This window comes from Rhincodon typus, unplaced genomic scaffold (assembly GCF_021869965.1).
Source record: "Rhincodon typus isolate 14 unplaced genomic scaffold, sRhiTyp1.1 hic_rhity00003655, whole genome shotgun sequence".
Classification (NCBI taxonomy): Eukaryota; Metazoa; Chordata; class Chondrichthyes; order Orectolobiformes; family Rhincodontidae; genus Rhincodon; species Rhincodon typus.
The window spans coordinates 638-15,934 of record NW_025969293.1 but is presented as its reverse complement, the minus strand read 5'-3'; the positions used below and the strand labels follow the sequence as shown (position 1 = coordinate 15,934).

Below are 15,297 nucleotides of genomic sequence, written 5' to 3'. Positions count from 1 at the left end.
CCAAACCGGCTCACAATCCCCAAAACACAACCCAGTCTCCCCAAACCAGCTCACAATCCCCAAAACACACCCCAATCTCCCCAAACCAGCTCACAATCCCCAAACCACACCCCAACAATCTCCCCAAACCAACTCACAGTCCCCAAAACACACCCCAACAATCTCCCCAAACCAGATAATAATCCCAAAAACCAGCTAATTATCCCAAAACAATCCTGAAAAACATCCCAACAATCCCCCAAACCAGATAGTAATCCCAAAACAATTCGCCCAAACCAGCTAATAATCCCAAAACAATCCCCAATAAACCTCCCAAACCAGATAATAATCCCAGAAAACAGCTAATAATCCCCAATCAACAATCCCCAAAAACACCCCAACAATCTCCCCAGACAGCAAAATAATCCCCAAACAATCAACAATCCCCAAAAACACCTCAACAATCTCTCCAGACAGCAAAATAATCCCAAAATAATTCCCAAAAAAAAGCAACAATCCCTCCAAACCAGCTCATAATCTCAATAACTAGCTAATAATCCCAAAACAGTCAACAATCCTCATAAAACACCCCAAAAATCCCCAAAACCTAGCTAATAATCTTAAAAACCAGATGATAATTGCAAAAAAATGATAATCCACAATAAACAACCAGTTTCCCAAAACACCAACTCTCCTAAAACAATCAAGTCCCAGAATCAAGTGATACTTCCTTTTAAAAAAAAGACACCTAAACAAACCTACAAACCCCCAAGAACATCAACCAATCCCCTGCAGATAGATGCCAAAATCCCAAACTGACCAATCCCCAAAACCTCCATCCCCACTTCATGCCCTCCAAATCTCCAGATAAACCAATACTGTACAAAACCGATCCCCCCAAATCGTTAATGCCTCTCAAAAATTGATAAGTTTCTCATGTTGTGGTTTTGTACTCAACTGCCCCATTCATGAATACTAGGACGTATACGATTTTCAAAAAACTTTCTCAACCTATCCTGCCACCATCAATTTACTCACATTTGTCCCTGATTCCTATGTTCCTGCATGTCTTTTAGAATCATTCCCTTTATTTTCTATGGCTTTGTTTTTCCTACCAAACTATATCACGGCATGTGTATATGCACTAATTTCCAACCACCATTGACTTTCGGCAAGATGGCAGCAGAGTAAGATGTGCCAGCCAGAGCTCCTCTGCTGCACTTGTTCTTTTCCTTTTTGCAGTTTTTTTTACCCCTCTTTTCTACATCTTTTTTCAACTAATGACTTAGAATTACCTAGAGGGGAATCGAGGAGCTGGCGAGCCCCAGAGGCATATTCTGGGGTAGAGGCTGGCACTGGGAAGCAAGTCCCAGAGTGGAGGCCGGCACTGAAAAGTGAGTCCCAGAGTAGAGGCCTGCACTGGGAAGTGAGTCCCGGAGTGGAGGCCGGCGCGGAGAAGTGAGTGCCAGAGTAGAGGCCGGCGCGGAGAAGTGAGTGCCGGAGTAGAGGCCGGCACTGGGAAGTGAGTCTCGGAGTGGAGGCCGGCACTGGGAAGTGAGTCCCGGAGTGGAGGCCGGCACTGGGAATTGAGTCCCGGAGTGGAGGCCGGCACGGAGAAGAGAGTCCCGGAGTAGAGGCCGGCACTGGGAAGTGAGTCCCGGAGTGGAGGCCGGCACGGAGAAGTGAGTCCCGGAGTAGAGGCCGGCACTGGGAAGTGAGTCCTCGAGTAGAGGCTGGCACTGGGAAGTGAGTTCTGGAGTGGAGGCCGGCACTGAGAAGTGAGTCCTGGAGTAGAGCCGGCACTGGGAAGTGAATACCAGAGTAGAGGCCGGCGCGGAGAAGTGAGTCCCGGAGTAGAGGCTGGCACTGCGAAGTGAGTCCCGGATTGGAGGCCAGCACTGGGAAGTGAGTCCCAGAGTGGAGACCGGCACTGGGAAGTGAGTCCCAGGGAAAATTTACCTTGGAGCAGCTGAGAGCCAGCGCGAAGTGGGGATGGTTGTTGGACTGGGGTCTTGCACGGGTGGTCAGACCTAGTGTGGAAGCCCCTGCACTGAGCTACTGCAATGTAATGTTTATTTGTAATCTGTTTATCTGACTGTAATATCTATCCTTTTAACTATGTCTTATTTCTACCTTATACTATGAATCACTGTAAGGTCATGCAAGAATTTTTCTTTTTTATTTCTATTTTTTGTACCTAAGATTTGTATTTGGTTACTTTTACCTAAGATGGCACCATAAGAGGTGACATTGTAAAACTTTTCACTGTACTCCTGTACTTCTGTACTTGAGTACACAAGACAATAAAGGATATTCTATTCAGTCAGCTATATTATGTCCACTTGAAATCTATTATTATCCTTCTCACAGTCCAAGACTCTGAATTTTGTCATCTACACTACTTTTGAAATTGTGCCCCGTACGGGTTATTTATATAGATCATCTCTGTGACACCTGTGATGACAAGTTCATCTCAAATATTTTTTATGAAATGGAATTGGGAGCAGGAACTGTACCTGAAAGGCAGCCACTAATTCTCACATGTCCATGTCCCATGTCTAACCCTCCCTCTCATCCCCGCCTCCTTGACCTGACACAACCTGTCCGTCTTCTCTCCTAGATAACAAGGTGTAAAGCTGGATGAACACAGCAGGCCAAGCAGCATCAGAGGAGCAGGAAGGCTGACGTTTCGGGCCTAGACCCTCTCCTACCCATCCGCCCCTCCCACCTCACTGACCAATCCCCACCTGCACTCACCTATCACCATCCCACCTACCTTCCCCAGCCCCATCTCTCCTCTATTTATTTCTGAGCTCCCTTCCTCCTCCCTATTTCAGAAGAAGGGTCCCGATCCGAAACGTCAGCTTTCCTGTTCCTCTGATGCTGCCTGGCCTGCTGTGTTCCTCCAGTTCCACACTATTATCTGTGACTCCAACATCTGCAGTTCTTGCTATCACATATGTAATCTGTTTGATACAAAACACACCTAAGTGCTTGTATATAAAATGGTACACTTTTAATCCACTACTGAATGTATTACACACAAACAGAAATTACTGGATAAGTTGGCAGGTCTGGCAGCACTTGTGGACAGAAAGTAGAGTCCAGTGATCTTCTTCGGAACTGGACATATTACCTTTGAAATGAGGGTTTGTTGAAAGATCTGCTGCCTACCATTAAGGGGAGGCAATGGTCTAGTGGTATTATCACTGGGCTGTTAATTCAGAGACCCAGATAATGTTCTGAGGTCCTGGGTTTGAATCCTGCCATAGCAGATGATGGAATTTGAATTCAATAAATATCTGGAATTAACGATCTAATGATGACTGTGAATCCATTGTCAATTGTCGGGGAAGAACCCACCTGGTTCACTAATGTCCATTAGGGAAGGAAACTGCTGTCCTTACCTGGTCTATCGTATATGTGACTCCAGACCCACAGCACTACAGTAGACTCTTAACTGCCCTGTGGGTAATTAGGGATGGGCAATAAATGCTGGCCTAGCCAGTGATGCATATGACCCACAAATGAACAAAACAAATTATCAAGGACACAGTAGTTTCACAGGAAGAATCATAATTCATTCTTGATCATATGCCTTTTCAAATATTTATGGATAAACATTTATCTGGTTCTTGCACATGTTTATTAAAACAGAACTTACTCGAAATACACAGCAGGCCAAATGTGTGAGTTCAGTAATTCGAGTAAGTTCTGTTTTAATAAAACATAACATGATTGATGTTTATTCATAAGCAGAATTCTAAAAGATCTCAGACTTTTTTGTGCTGACATCTTTTTATATTTCTCCACCTATAAGTTTATAATCCAATTCACCATTTCTCAGCTAATAGGATCCTTCATCTCAGCCTATGGAAGAGGTGAGAGGAGGAGCTGGACAGGCACAAAGAGAATGACACCTCCCTGGAATCATGCCAGCTTCTCCTCTCCTCCCACCCCGAATCCCACATTATCGTGAACACAGCAGGCCAAGCAGCATCAGGGGAGCCGGAAAGCTGACGTTTCGGGCCTTTCTGAAGAAGGGTCTAGGCCCGAAACGTCAGCTTTCCCTGATGCTGCTTGGCCTGCTGTGTTCATCCAGCTCTACACCTTGTTATCTCAGATTCTCCAGCATCTGCAGTTCCTACTATCTCCCTCATTATCGTCTTCAGGATCACTTCTCCCTCACTCCAGAATCCTCTCTTTACAATCCAGGCCAGGTTTCCCTACCCTCCCTCAGATTCAGCACCAGCCCCGACAACACCAACACAGCCCTCCTGGAACTGCCCACAGACTCCAGGATTCCGCCCCACCCCCCGCCCGCACAGACTCCGGGAATTCTCCCAACCCACCATAGACTCCAGGATCCCCTACCTCTGAGAGTCCAGGCCGGAATTACTGCCTCTCTCTCTCTGATGGTGGTGATTACTGCGGGGCCTGGACATGGTGAATCTGGGCCTCCGCCGGGTGGAGGACTCGGTGGCGGCGAAGCACCCGGTAAGGAGCCCCTTCAGCCTGGTCAGGGGAAACCTGACAGACCACTATCCTCCCTGCATTCCTTACACATTCGCTTCCCCCTTCCCAACAACAGTGGTCTTGTAGTGAAACCTGTGGAGGGTGAGCTGAACTCCTGCAACATTTTGTAAGAATGCTGCCTGTGCTGCGGGCTTGCAGTTTATTTGGTGACCTGGGGCTGAAACCGCTTTCAGAGTTTGTGGTGTGTGAGCTCAGGCTCTCTCACTGCACCTTTACCTAATTAACCACCTTCCTTCCGTCTGCAGGCTCTTCAGGAATATGCTGCTTGCCAGTCGCATGCCTTCATGAAGGGCATTGGCACATTTATATTAGGTAATTATGCAGTTTTGAAATTTCACGATGTAACACTGTGCTCATTGCTTTAAAACTTTATTTTTCTTTGATAAAATTTCTGCAGGTACCAGTGGGGTTTTTGTTATGCAGACGTTGCTGAATAAGAAGTTACCTCTGCCAATGCAGTGGAACGTTTTGCTGTCGGTAGGTCAGTACATTATCAGTTCTGAGTAATATTTTGTTGTATTGCACAAGTTTGGAAATTGATTAATAGCTGTTGCTCCATTGATGCCTTTATGGGAATCTTCAATTTTGCCTGGAACTTTCCCTGCAACATAGATATTTTTCTGAGTGCTTCACAGGACCTCAAAAGAATTTTTTAAAAATGAAATAACAGCATCCCCAGGATTTATGAAAGCACCTCTGAGCCAATGGGTTACCTTTTAACATTTACTTACTTGCTACATTTGAGAGGTCCCACAACAGAAGTTAGATAAATGACCAAGTATTTGTCTTCTCAAATTTTGGTTAAGAGCTAGGCATTGACCTGGAGAATACCATTGGAGCAGGAGGTTTCTGGGACTGGGGCAGGTTATTGCTATTATTACTGTTAATGATGCCTTCTATTGCTTTGCTGACGATTGAGATTAGACTAATGGGTCAGTTATTGACCGGGGTTGATTTATTCTGTCTTCTGTAGAAGTGACATACTTGGGTAATTGTTTAATAAATTACTGATCCTCTGTACAGCAACAGGGTCGTTGATGAGTTATGTAGTGACACGTCTGGAGACTCAGAAGTGCTCAAATCTGTGGGTTTACCTTGAGACTGGAACAGTGCCACGTAGTCCTGATGAAGGTGAGAAGGAAGATCGTGTGAATTAAACTGTGCTGAGTCCGGGAAAGCTTTTCTGTATTCCCATGCAAAGGAGGAAAAGTGTTTTTTGAGATATAAAAAGATATAGTTCTAAACAAAAGTAGACCTGAAAGTAACTTGGGGTGATGCATTGAGTTAAACTGCTTTTCACCTCAGTCATTTGTGTTTGAGACAGGGGAAGAGAGTAACCAAGAATTGAAGACTTTCCAGTTCTAAGTTAGTTTTGGTGAAGTGACTAAAATTTATCATCAGAGACAGTGTGTGACTGAGCATTTGGACAAGTATGAACTAACCAGTGAGTCAGCAAGATATGAGTGAAGGTATATCTGACTAATCTAGAGGAACTTTTTGATTTCACATTCAATAGATAAAGGATGTTATTTCTGCAAACTTAAAAGACATTTGATAAGGATTCACAACAGGTTATCAATAATGTGAAAACTTATAGAAGTCTGGGTGCAGTAAGAACCCTCAGACTCCTGTATGTCACATTAAAATGAATGTAGGCCAAACCTGCTGAACCTTTCCACATAAGACAAACTTCTTCATTCCAGGAATCCGTCTGGAACCTTTTGTTAACTGCTTCCATTGGAAACATGGCCCTACTTAAGTGAGGAGATTAAAACTGTACACAATATTCCAAATTTGGTCTTGTTAATATTCAGTATAGTTAGTGCAACATATCCCTATTTTAACACACCATTCTCTTTGCAACAAAGGCCAACATCCCATTAATCTTAATTACTTGCTTTACCTGCAAGCTGACTTTTTGTGATTCATTTACAAGGGCACCCAGGTTCCTCTGGACTGCAGCATTTTACAGTCTCTCAGTTTAAGTAATATTCAGATTCTCCTCTTCCTGCAAGTTCACGTTTTTCTACATTATACATCTAATCAAAACCGGGTCCCTAGCACTGTGAGGCAGCAGTGCTAACCACTGAGCCACTGTGCTACCCCTTAGCCAGTTCAAATGGGCCAAATGGTCAACTGTACTGCATGGTTCTATAATTCTCCTGTTTTTGCAGTTACAACGGATCAAAACAATGGCTCTGTGGAAAGCACTGACACGGGAAGAAAGAAAACTCAATATGGAGATATAATGGATTAATTGCTGAGTTTTTACTTTATTCAACCAACGTGCAGGAGGAGGAAATGTTCCCTGCTCTATTCCAGCTCAAACAGTGCACAATTTTCATTTCATTTTAGTTCCACTCCCTACTTCTGCTTATCTCTTCCTGAAGATGTTATTTTAGTACATCATCGAGTCACGGGTGAAAATACACAAAGGCATTAGGTGAATTCACCCTAGGAACCCCTGAGAAAAAAGTTCAATTACTGGAGCGACCTATCGGAGAAATGTACATGAAAGTGACCGAATCTGTGAGACACTGCTCCTCTAGTCTAGCTTTCCGTTGTGCTTGCTGCTACTGAATTCACAAGTGAGTTCAGTCACATGAAGACCCACATCAGAAGCCTGTATTCCTGAGGGACAAGTAACAACAGTGCTGTTCTCGCACGGTTATCTGCACAGCCGCTCACTAATCTGATTAAATACACTTTGTACAGTCCAAACCTCATCTCGCTTTTTACTTTATAATACCAAATTTTGGGGCTCAACCTCTTGCTAAATTATTCTAAACTTTCCACCCCTGCACTAGTTATCTTCTCAGTGAGGATGTTGGTCCTAGGATAGGGTACTTTGAAGATAAGGAATGTAAGAAAAAAAAAGGGAATCCACCATTACTCTTCCTGAAGTCAGTGGCTGCAAAAATCTTTTATGAGCCTTCTGTTTTGAGCAGAACACGATGGTCATAAGTTAGTGATGTAAGTCATGCTGTGTAACATGACATACAAACACTAAATTGATTTCTTTTAAATTCTCAGCCTTGCTGTCAAATGATCCGTGGAGCTCAACACCCTCAGAGACCTCGGTATTCCCCTAATTCTGTTCCCTTAGCAGCCTTTATTTTAATCCATTCACCAATGGGAATCATGTTTACAGCTGCCTAGAGCCATAGCTTCAGAATTCCCTTCCTCTTGGTCTCACTGTCTCCCTGCCTCCATCCTCAGCCTCCCTCTCTGTGATTACATTCCTTTCTTTTAAACTACTTTAAAATTGTATCTCTTTAACTAAGCTGTTGGACACTTGATGTGTCAGAATTTAGTTGATTACTCTTCTGTGAAACTGCACGTCAACCTTATATAAGGCAATGCTGCACAAAATGACATGACAGTGCATACTGCCATCTAAAAGAACAGAGTACAATGTTGTGTTGTCTAACTCAATAAATGTGAGTAAGGAGACAAGTTCTATTGTGTTGCAGTTTATTCTTTAATCGTGAAAGACAGAATATTATCTCTGTTTTGTAATTAAGGGTTTGATAACGGAATATGTATCGCATTTTGGTCACCAATGAGGCATGGGATGGGAGTCTGCACATTGATAATCCAATCATGGATACATCAGGTTTTGATTTTAATTCTTCGAGAGATGAAAGAGTTGTTAGACAATACAATCATGGAATGTTATATTCTGTACAGAATAGTGACGTGTTAGAATGTATAACATTGTATTAAATGACTTGTTACAGTTAACTACATAATATAATAACAAGCTTTCTTATGTAACCCTCTGAATCATAGACTCAGACAACACAGAAACAGACCGTTCAGTCGAACTCATCCATGCTGACCAGATATCCTAAATAAATCTAGTCCCATTTGCCAGCATTTGGCCCATATCCCCCCAGCCCCTTCCTATTCATATACCCATCCAGATGCCTTTTAAATTTTGTAATGTTACTAGCCACCATCACTTCCTCTGGTAGCTCATTCCATACACACCATCCTCTGTGTGGAAAAGTTGTCTCTTAGGTTCCTTTTAAATCCTTCTCATCCCACCTTAAACCTATGCCATCTAGTCTCGGACTCTCCTATCCTGGGAAAAAGACCTTGACTATTCACTCTACTCAGGCCCCTCCTGATTTTGTAAACCTCTAGAAGGTCTCCCCTCAGCTCCCAACGCTCCAGGGAAAACAGCCCCAGCCTCTTCCTACAGCTCAAACTCTCCAACCCTGGCAACATCCTTGTAAATCTTTTCTGAATCTTTTCAAATTTCATAACATCCTATAGCAGGGAGACCAGAATTACACACAGTGTTCCAAAAGTGGCCAAACAAATGTCCTGTACTGCTGCAATATGACCTCCCAGCTCCTGTTCTCCATGCACTGACCAACAAAGGTAAGCCTACCAAATGCTTTCTCCACTATCCTGTCTACCTGTGACTCCACTTTCAAGGAAGTATGAACCTGCGCTCCAAGTCTCTTTGTTCAGCGACGCTCCCTAGGACCTTACCATTAAATGTATAAATCTTGCCCTAATTTGCCCTACCAAAATGGAGCACTTCACATTTATCCAGATTAAATTCCATCTGCCACTCCTCGGGTCCACCTGCCCATCTGATCAAGGTCCCATTGTACTCTGAGGTAATCTTCTTGGCTGTCCGCTACACCTCCAATTTTGGTGTCATCTGCAAACTTACTAACCATACCTTCTATGTTCACATCTAAATCATTTATATAAATGACAAAAAGCAGTGAACCCAGCACTGATCCCTGCAGCGAACTGCCAGACACAGACCTCCAGTCTGAAAAGCAACCCAACACTACCACTCTGTGTCTCCTATCTTCTCGCCTATTCTGTATCCAAATGGCTAGTTCTCCCTGCATTCCGTATGATCTAATGTTATTTGCTATTCCATCATGCGGAACCTCAGCAAATGCCTTACTGAAGTCCATATAGACTGTGTCAACTGCTCTGCCTTCCTCAATAATCGTCATTACTTCTTCAAAAAACTATCAAATTTACGAGATAAGACTTCCCACACACACAGCCAAGTTGACTATCCCTAATCAGTCCTTACCTTTCCAAATACATATAAATCCTGCCCCTCAGGATTACCTCCAACAACTTGCCCATGACCAATGCCAGGCTCACTGATCTATAGTTCCCTCACTGTTCCCTACCACCTTTCTTCAATAATGGCACCACATCAGCCAACCTCCAGTCTTGCAGCACCTCACGTGTGGCTGTCAATGGTAGAAATATCTCTGCAAAGGGCCCAGCAATCACTTCCCTAGCTCCCCACAGAGTTCTAGGGCACTCCTAATCACATCCTGGGGATTTATCCACCTTTATGCGTTTTAAGACATCCAGCATCACCTCCTCCGTAATATGGACATTTTTCAAGATGTTGCTATTCATTTCCCCAAGTTTTCTATCTCCCATATCCTTCTCCATTGTAAAGACTCATGCGGTATCTCATCCATCTCCTGCGGTCCATACATAGGCAGCCTTGCTGATCTTTAAGGCTTGTTAGGTGGTGTTTCCCCTGTTCTACATAGTGAGCCTGTGAGGAAATATCACGACTCACTGGGGAAGTGATCTGGAAGTCAAGGTTTGGTACTTCCCGGAGTCATCTGAAAAGATTTAATGAAACTACAAAAAAATCCCAATTTGCCTCTGATTGTCACCCAGTATAAAAACAAACCACATCAGGTTCCTTCAGTAACAATATTAAAAAAAATTATCGCAACACTTTTAACATTAACCAGAATAGTAAAAAAAAAGATTTCTAATTTATGTATTTCAGATTTTACCCCTTTTAAAGCAGACCTTCACATACATAGAAACACGTGAAAAGACACTCAAAAATACACAAACACACAGACACATGGAGACAGACACAGAAACAGAAAAGCACAAATAAGTGGAAGGAAGATAAAGGAACACAATTCTATAACACCTGACCAAAATCACAAGAATAGATGGGATTAGTTCATTTTGGGAAAGCTGATTGGCATGGACAAGTTGGATTGAAGTGTTTGTTTCCATGCTGTATGGCTCCGTGATTCTATGGGTTGGTTCACAGTCCTCAGTTTCTTGATCATACTTCAATTCTCTACACAGTGAGGAGCAATCTACAGTTCACTTGAGTGCTAGTTGGACTGGGCTCTTTCTTGCCTTTGTGTTTTAGAATTCTTTATTTCAGCATCTCGATATAGATTTCTACTCTCTCAGCGTATAATTGGAGAGATCAATTTTACAGAGAAAGGGGAGAGAGAAAAAGGTTGATGTGGCTAGCTTCAGGAGGTATTGCTCGCTTCCTGCTCTCACTCCCCTCTCAATCTGTGTTAAACTGCAACCTGATCAAATCAGGCTTGGTGCTATGTTGACCATTCCTAAATCTACAACAATCGGTGCCAATTGCAAAGCAAATCAAGAGACTGTGTCAGAGTGGAGTTTCCCTTAAAAAAAAATGTAAGAATTGTACAAGCCCCAGCACTTCTAAACCGAGAATAATCCAGAGGACCAGGCTAATGCCCTGGTTATACAGTCTCTAATCCCACCATCGCAACAAAATTTAATTAATAAATTTGGAAGTGGTGAGGATGACATAAATAATGCAGTGGGATATAGGTTGAGTGGACAAAATCTTGGTAGATGAAATATAATTTGAGTTATGAACTTTGACAGGAGTAATAGAGGAGCTGAATATTATTTGAATGGAGAAAGACTGCAGAAGGTTACAGAAGAGGGATTTAGGAGTCCTTGTCCATGAATCACAAAAAATTAGCATCCACGTAGGGAAGGCAAATGGAATATTGGCCTTAATTTCAAAGAAGATGAAGTATAAAAGTTGGGAGGTTTTTGCTAAAACTTTACAAGGCTGTAGTCAGATCACAACTGGCATACTGCAAATAGTTTTGGACCCCTTATCTAAGGAAAGGTGTACTGGCATTGGAGCAGTCCAGAGAATGTTCAGTAGGCTGATCTCGGGTATGGGGGACTGTCTTATTGCAGAGGTTGAGTAGATTTAAGGCAGATGAGGAGGAATTTCTTCTTTCAGTGGATAGTATATCTGTGAAATTCTTCACTGCAGAGGGCATTTGAGACTGGGTCATTAAGTATATTCAAGGCTGAAATAGGAGATTTAATCAGGAAGGGAATATAGGGTTATGGAGGAAAGGTAAGAAAGTAGAATTGAGGATTTTCAGATCAGCTGTGGTCTCATTGAATGGTGGAGAAGACCTAATGGGCTGGCCTATTTCAGTCCCTACTTCTTATGGATTCACACATCCCTGACATTGGAGTTCCAGCTTCGGATGGAATCTGGATGCTGAGCAGAAACCCAAGGCCAGCGGAGTGAAGATATGTACAGGTTGAATCTGGCAGGGGGAAGAGGCCACAACTTGGAAACAGGAGTTTGGAGAAAGGCTTAAATTTAAAGGGTTAAAGAGTCACTGCAGTGGTCCAGTAAGATCATGGAAATGGGATTTCCAACAGATGTGTGACAAGCTATTGCAGTGAGGGTTAATTGTCAAGACAAGAACTTCTGGAGTGAGGGGCAATATAGCAGCATTTAAAAAGAATTAGTTAATGGATAAGAAGCATTGAGTGGTCACAGTTGTGGCATTTCCATGTTGACATACTGCAGATTCTGGCAAGGATTAATGCTGGAGCCTCAACTGTTTACAGTGGATATTAATAATTTAGATAAAGATTCAGAAAATAATGTTTCTAAATTTGTGGATTATGCCAAATGAGATGGTAAAATAAGTGATAGGAAGGACACCATGAGGCTGCAAAGAGACAGGCTTAGTGAATGGCCAACAGGATGGCAGACAGCATAAAATGTGCGTAAGTGTGAAACTTCATTTTGGTCATGGGAAGACAAGAAGACCCACCAACCTCCGGATCCAACACATCGTCCTCCGACATTTCCGCCATCTGCAATCCTCTACCACCAAAGACATTTTTCCCTCCCCACCCTTATCTGCTTTCCAGAGGGACCACTCTCTCCGTGACTCCCTTGTCCGCTCCACACTCCCCTCCAGCCCCACCACACCCAGCACTTTTCCCTGTAACCGCAGGAAGTGCTACACCTGCCCCCACACCTCCTCCCTCACTCCCATCCCAGGCCCCAAGAAGACTTTCCACATCAAGCAGATGTTCACCTGCACATCTGCTAATGTGGTATACTATATCCACTGTTCCCGTTGTGGCCTCCTCTACATCGGGGAAACCAAGCAGAGGCTTGGGGACCGCTTTGCAGAACACCTATGCTCGGTTCACAATAAACAACTGCACCTCCCAGTCGTGAACCATTTCAACTCCCCCTCCCATTCCTCAGACAACATGTCCATCTTGGGCCTCCTGCAGTGCCACAACGATGCCACCCGAAGGTTGCAGGAACAGCAACTCATATCCTGCTTGGGAACCCTGCAGCCCAATGATATCAATGTGGATTTCACAAGCTTCAAAATCTCCCCTCCCCCTACCGCATCCCAAAACCAGCCCAGCTCGTCTCTTCCTCCCACCTCTCCCCTCCTCCCACCTCAAGCTGCACCCCCATTTCCTACTACTAACCTCATCCCACCCCCTTGACCTGTCCGTCCTCCCTGGACTGACCTATCCCCTTCCTAACTCCCCACCTACACTCACCTTTACTGGCTCCATCCCCGCCTCTTTGACCTGTCTGTTTCCTCTCCACCTATCCTCTCCTCTATCCATCCTCTAACCGCCTCCCTCTCTCCCTATTTATTTCAGAACCCCCTCCCCCATTTCTGATGAAGGGTCTAGGCCCGAAACGTCAGCCTTCCTGCTCCTATGATGCTGCTTGGCCTGCTGTGTTCATCCAGCTCGACACCTTGTTATCTAAGAATGCATATATGGTGTGAATCGATCAAGAAAAATCTCTCCAGGACTAAACATTCCTGTGATCTGGAAAGTACTGCCTGAAAGTGTGGTGGAGACTCGTTCGCAACTTCGAAAAGGAAATTGACCAACCATTTATAACACAGTACGGTAGTGAAAGAGGAGTGGCACACCGTGAGTCCCAGAGAGCAGGCAGCACCACGAAAGGCTGAATGGCGCCCTCCAGAGGAGACAAGCCCCATTTCCTAAAGACCGCTCGGCGGATGAGGCCCGCCCTCTACCGGGTGAGCCCTGACCACTTTCCCCCGCGAGCGCCAACCCATCACCAGTGTGAGTTCCGCCCCTCCACGGGTGAGGCCCGCCCCTCCACGGGTGAGCCCCACCCACACCACAGCGAGCCCCCATTCAAACCATTATGGGCTCCTCTACGATGTGAGCCCACCCACACCACAGTGAGTCCCGCCTCCCCCCGGTGTGAGCCCCACCCACACTGCTGTGAGCCCCGCCCCTCTTCCGTGTGAGTCCCACCCATATCACTGAGCCCCACCGATAACATGGTGAGCCCCGCCCTCTCCGTGTATGTGTGTGCGCGCGCGCGCCCCACCCACACCATTGAGCACCTCCCCCATGTGAGCCTCACCCGTACCATTGTGAGATCCGCCCCGCCCCGTGTGCGCCCTACCGATAACATGGTGATCCCCGCCCCCTAGCAGGTGTGAGGCCTCGCCCCTTCCCTGCGCGATTCCTTGGGCCGGTTATTGTGCGGTCACAAAGTTGGTTGTGTGACGTGAGCCAATTATAAAAGGCGGGAGAAGGCGGCTATCGGTTATTTGAGTGGGTGGTAGGCGAGGTGGTGGTTGTCTGGTGTTGTTAGTGCTATTAAGAATATTTATTTTAATATTACGGCGAGTGTGTGCTGTAGGCATGGAGTGTTTTAAACAATGGAACAGTCGCGACCAGATAGTTCAGTTGCGGAACAAAATCTACCTGGAAGGTAAAGTTCACAGAGTTCGACATTGGGGATGACTCAGATACATTGGCCAAAGCGTATTACTGCTGGTTCATCACTGTCTGTGCCCAACAGTGCCCTAACTTGACCCAGATCACCTCCAAATTTTCTGTTTCCTTTCAGGTATCAAGGCCTACAAGATGCAACAACTCAGACACCCCGGTGCTCAGGAACCTTCCTCCCCTTATCTCCCTTCTGACTCCATGCCCTCTCCCAACCCCACCTGCTGTTCAGTATTCACTATCCCACCCAACCTTCTGCTCTCTGATGCTGAGCGTTCTGTCCTGAGCAAAGGTCTCAACTTTATCCCTCTGCCTCTCTACCTTAATGAAAAAGAAACCTTCTGAGGTAGGGTCACCAGACCCAAAATGCTAACTCCAATTTTTCTTTACTGATGCTGTCAAACCTGCTGAGCTTTTCCAGTGACTTCTGTTTTTGTTGCCTCCAATATAGCCTGCTTTACGTTGTGGTCACCCAAGCCCCACCCCGAAACCACAGTGCTCCATCCCAGCTCATTCTTAATCCCACCCCCACCTGGTATCAGATCACCCCGCCCCAGGGTCCCCCCTAACCCCAGCCCTGCCCCTTCCTTAACCCTTGCCTGGGGTGCCCCTTGGCCCTGCCCTGCCCTGCCCTGCCCTGCCCGTCCCTGCCCTGTCTAACCCTGGCACTGCCCTGCCGTGGGCTGCCCCACTAACCCCAGTCTTGGGCTCCCCCCAACCCCGGCCCCAAGCTCGCCCCCAACTCCGGTCCTGCCCTGTCCTGGGCTCCACCCCCACAACCCTGGCCCTGCCCTGTATGTTGTCTTTGTTGATGGTTTCATTGGAGGTTTGTGTTTTTGGATTGTCTAGTAATGTGGCCAGTGCCTCTTTTGCTACGGCCTACCAAAGGTACACAAACTAGACATC

General features: G+C 45.3%; 1 protein-coding gene across 2 annotated transcripts; it reads left to right on the top strand.

Annotated features, from left to right (window-relative positions):
* Nucleotides 1–3,998: 3,998 nt before the first annotated feature.
* LOC125481805 (transmembrane protein 141-like) lies at nucleotides 3,999–7,971 on the top strand. 2 transcript variants are annotated; one of them, XM_048593718.1, is made up of 5 exons: nucleotides 3,999–4,476; nucleotides 4,761–4,827; nucleotides 4,913–4,996; nucleotides 5,539–5,646; nucleotides 6,690–7,971. In XM_048593718.1, the coding sequence occupies exons 1-5, from the start codon at nucleotides 4,423–4,425 to the stop codon at nucleotides 6,770–6,772; spliced, it is 396 nt and encodes a 131-aa protein (XP_048449675.1). In that variant the 5' UTR covers nucleotides 3,999–4,422; the 3' UTR covers nucleotides 6,773–7,971. The 2 variants fall into 2 exon arrangements, with proteins under 2 accessions (XP_048449675.1, XP_048449674.1); XM_048593717.1 differs by lacking the exon at nucleotides 4,761–4,827 and having other exon boundaries at nucleotides 4,054–4,476.
* The last annotated feature ends 7,326 nt before the right edge of the window (nucleotides 7,972–15,297 follow it).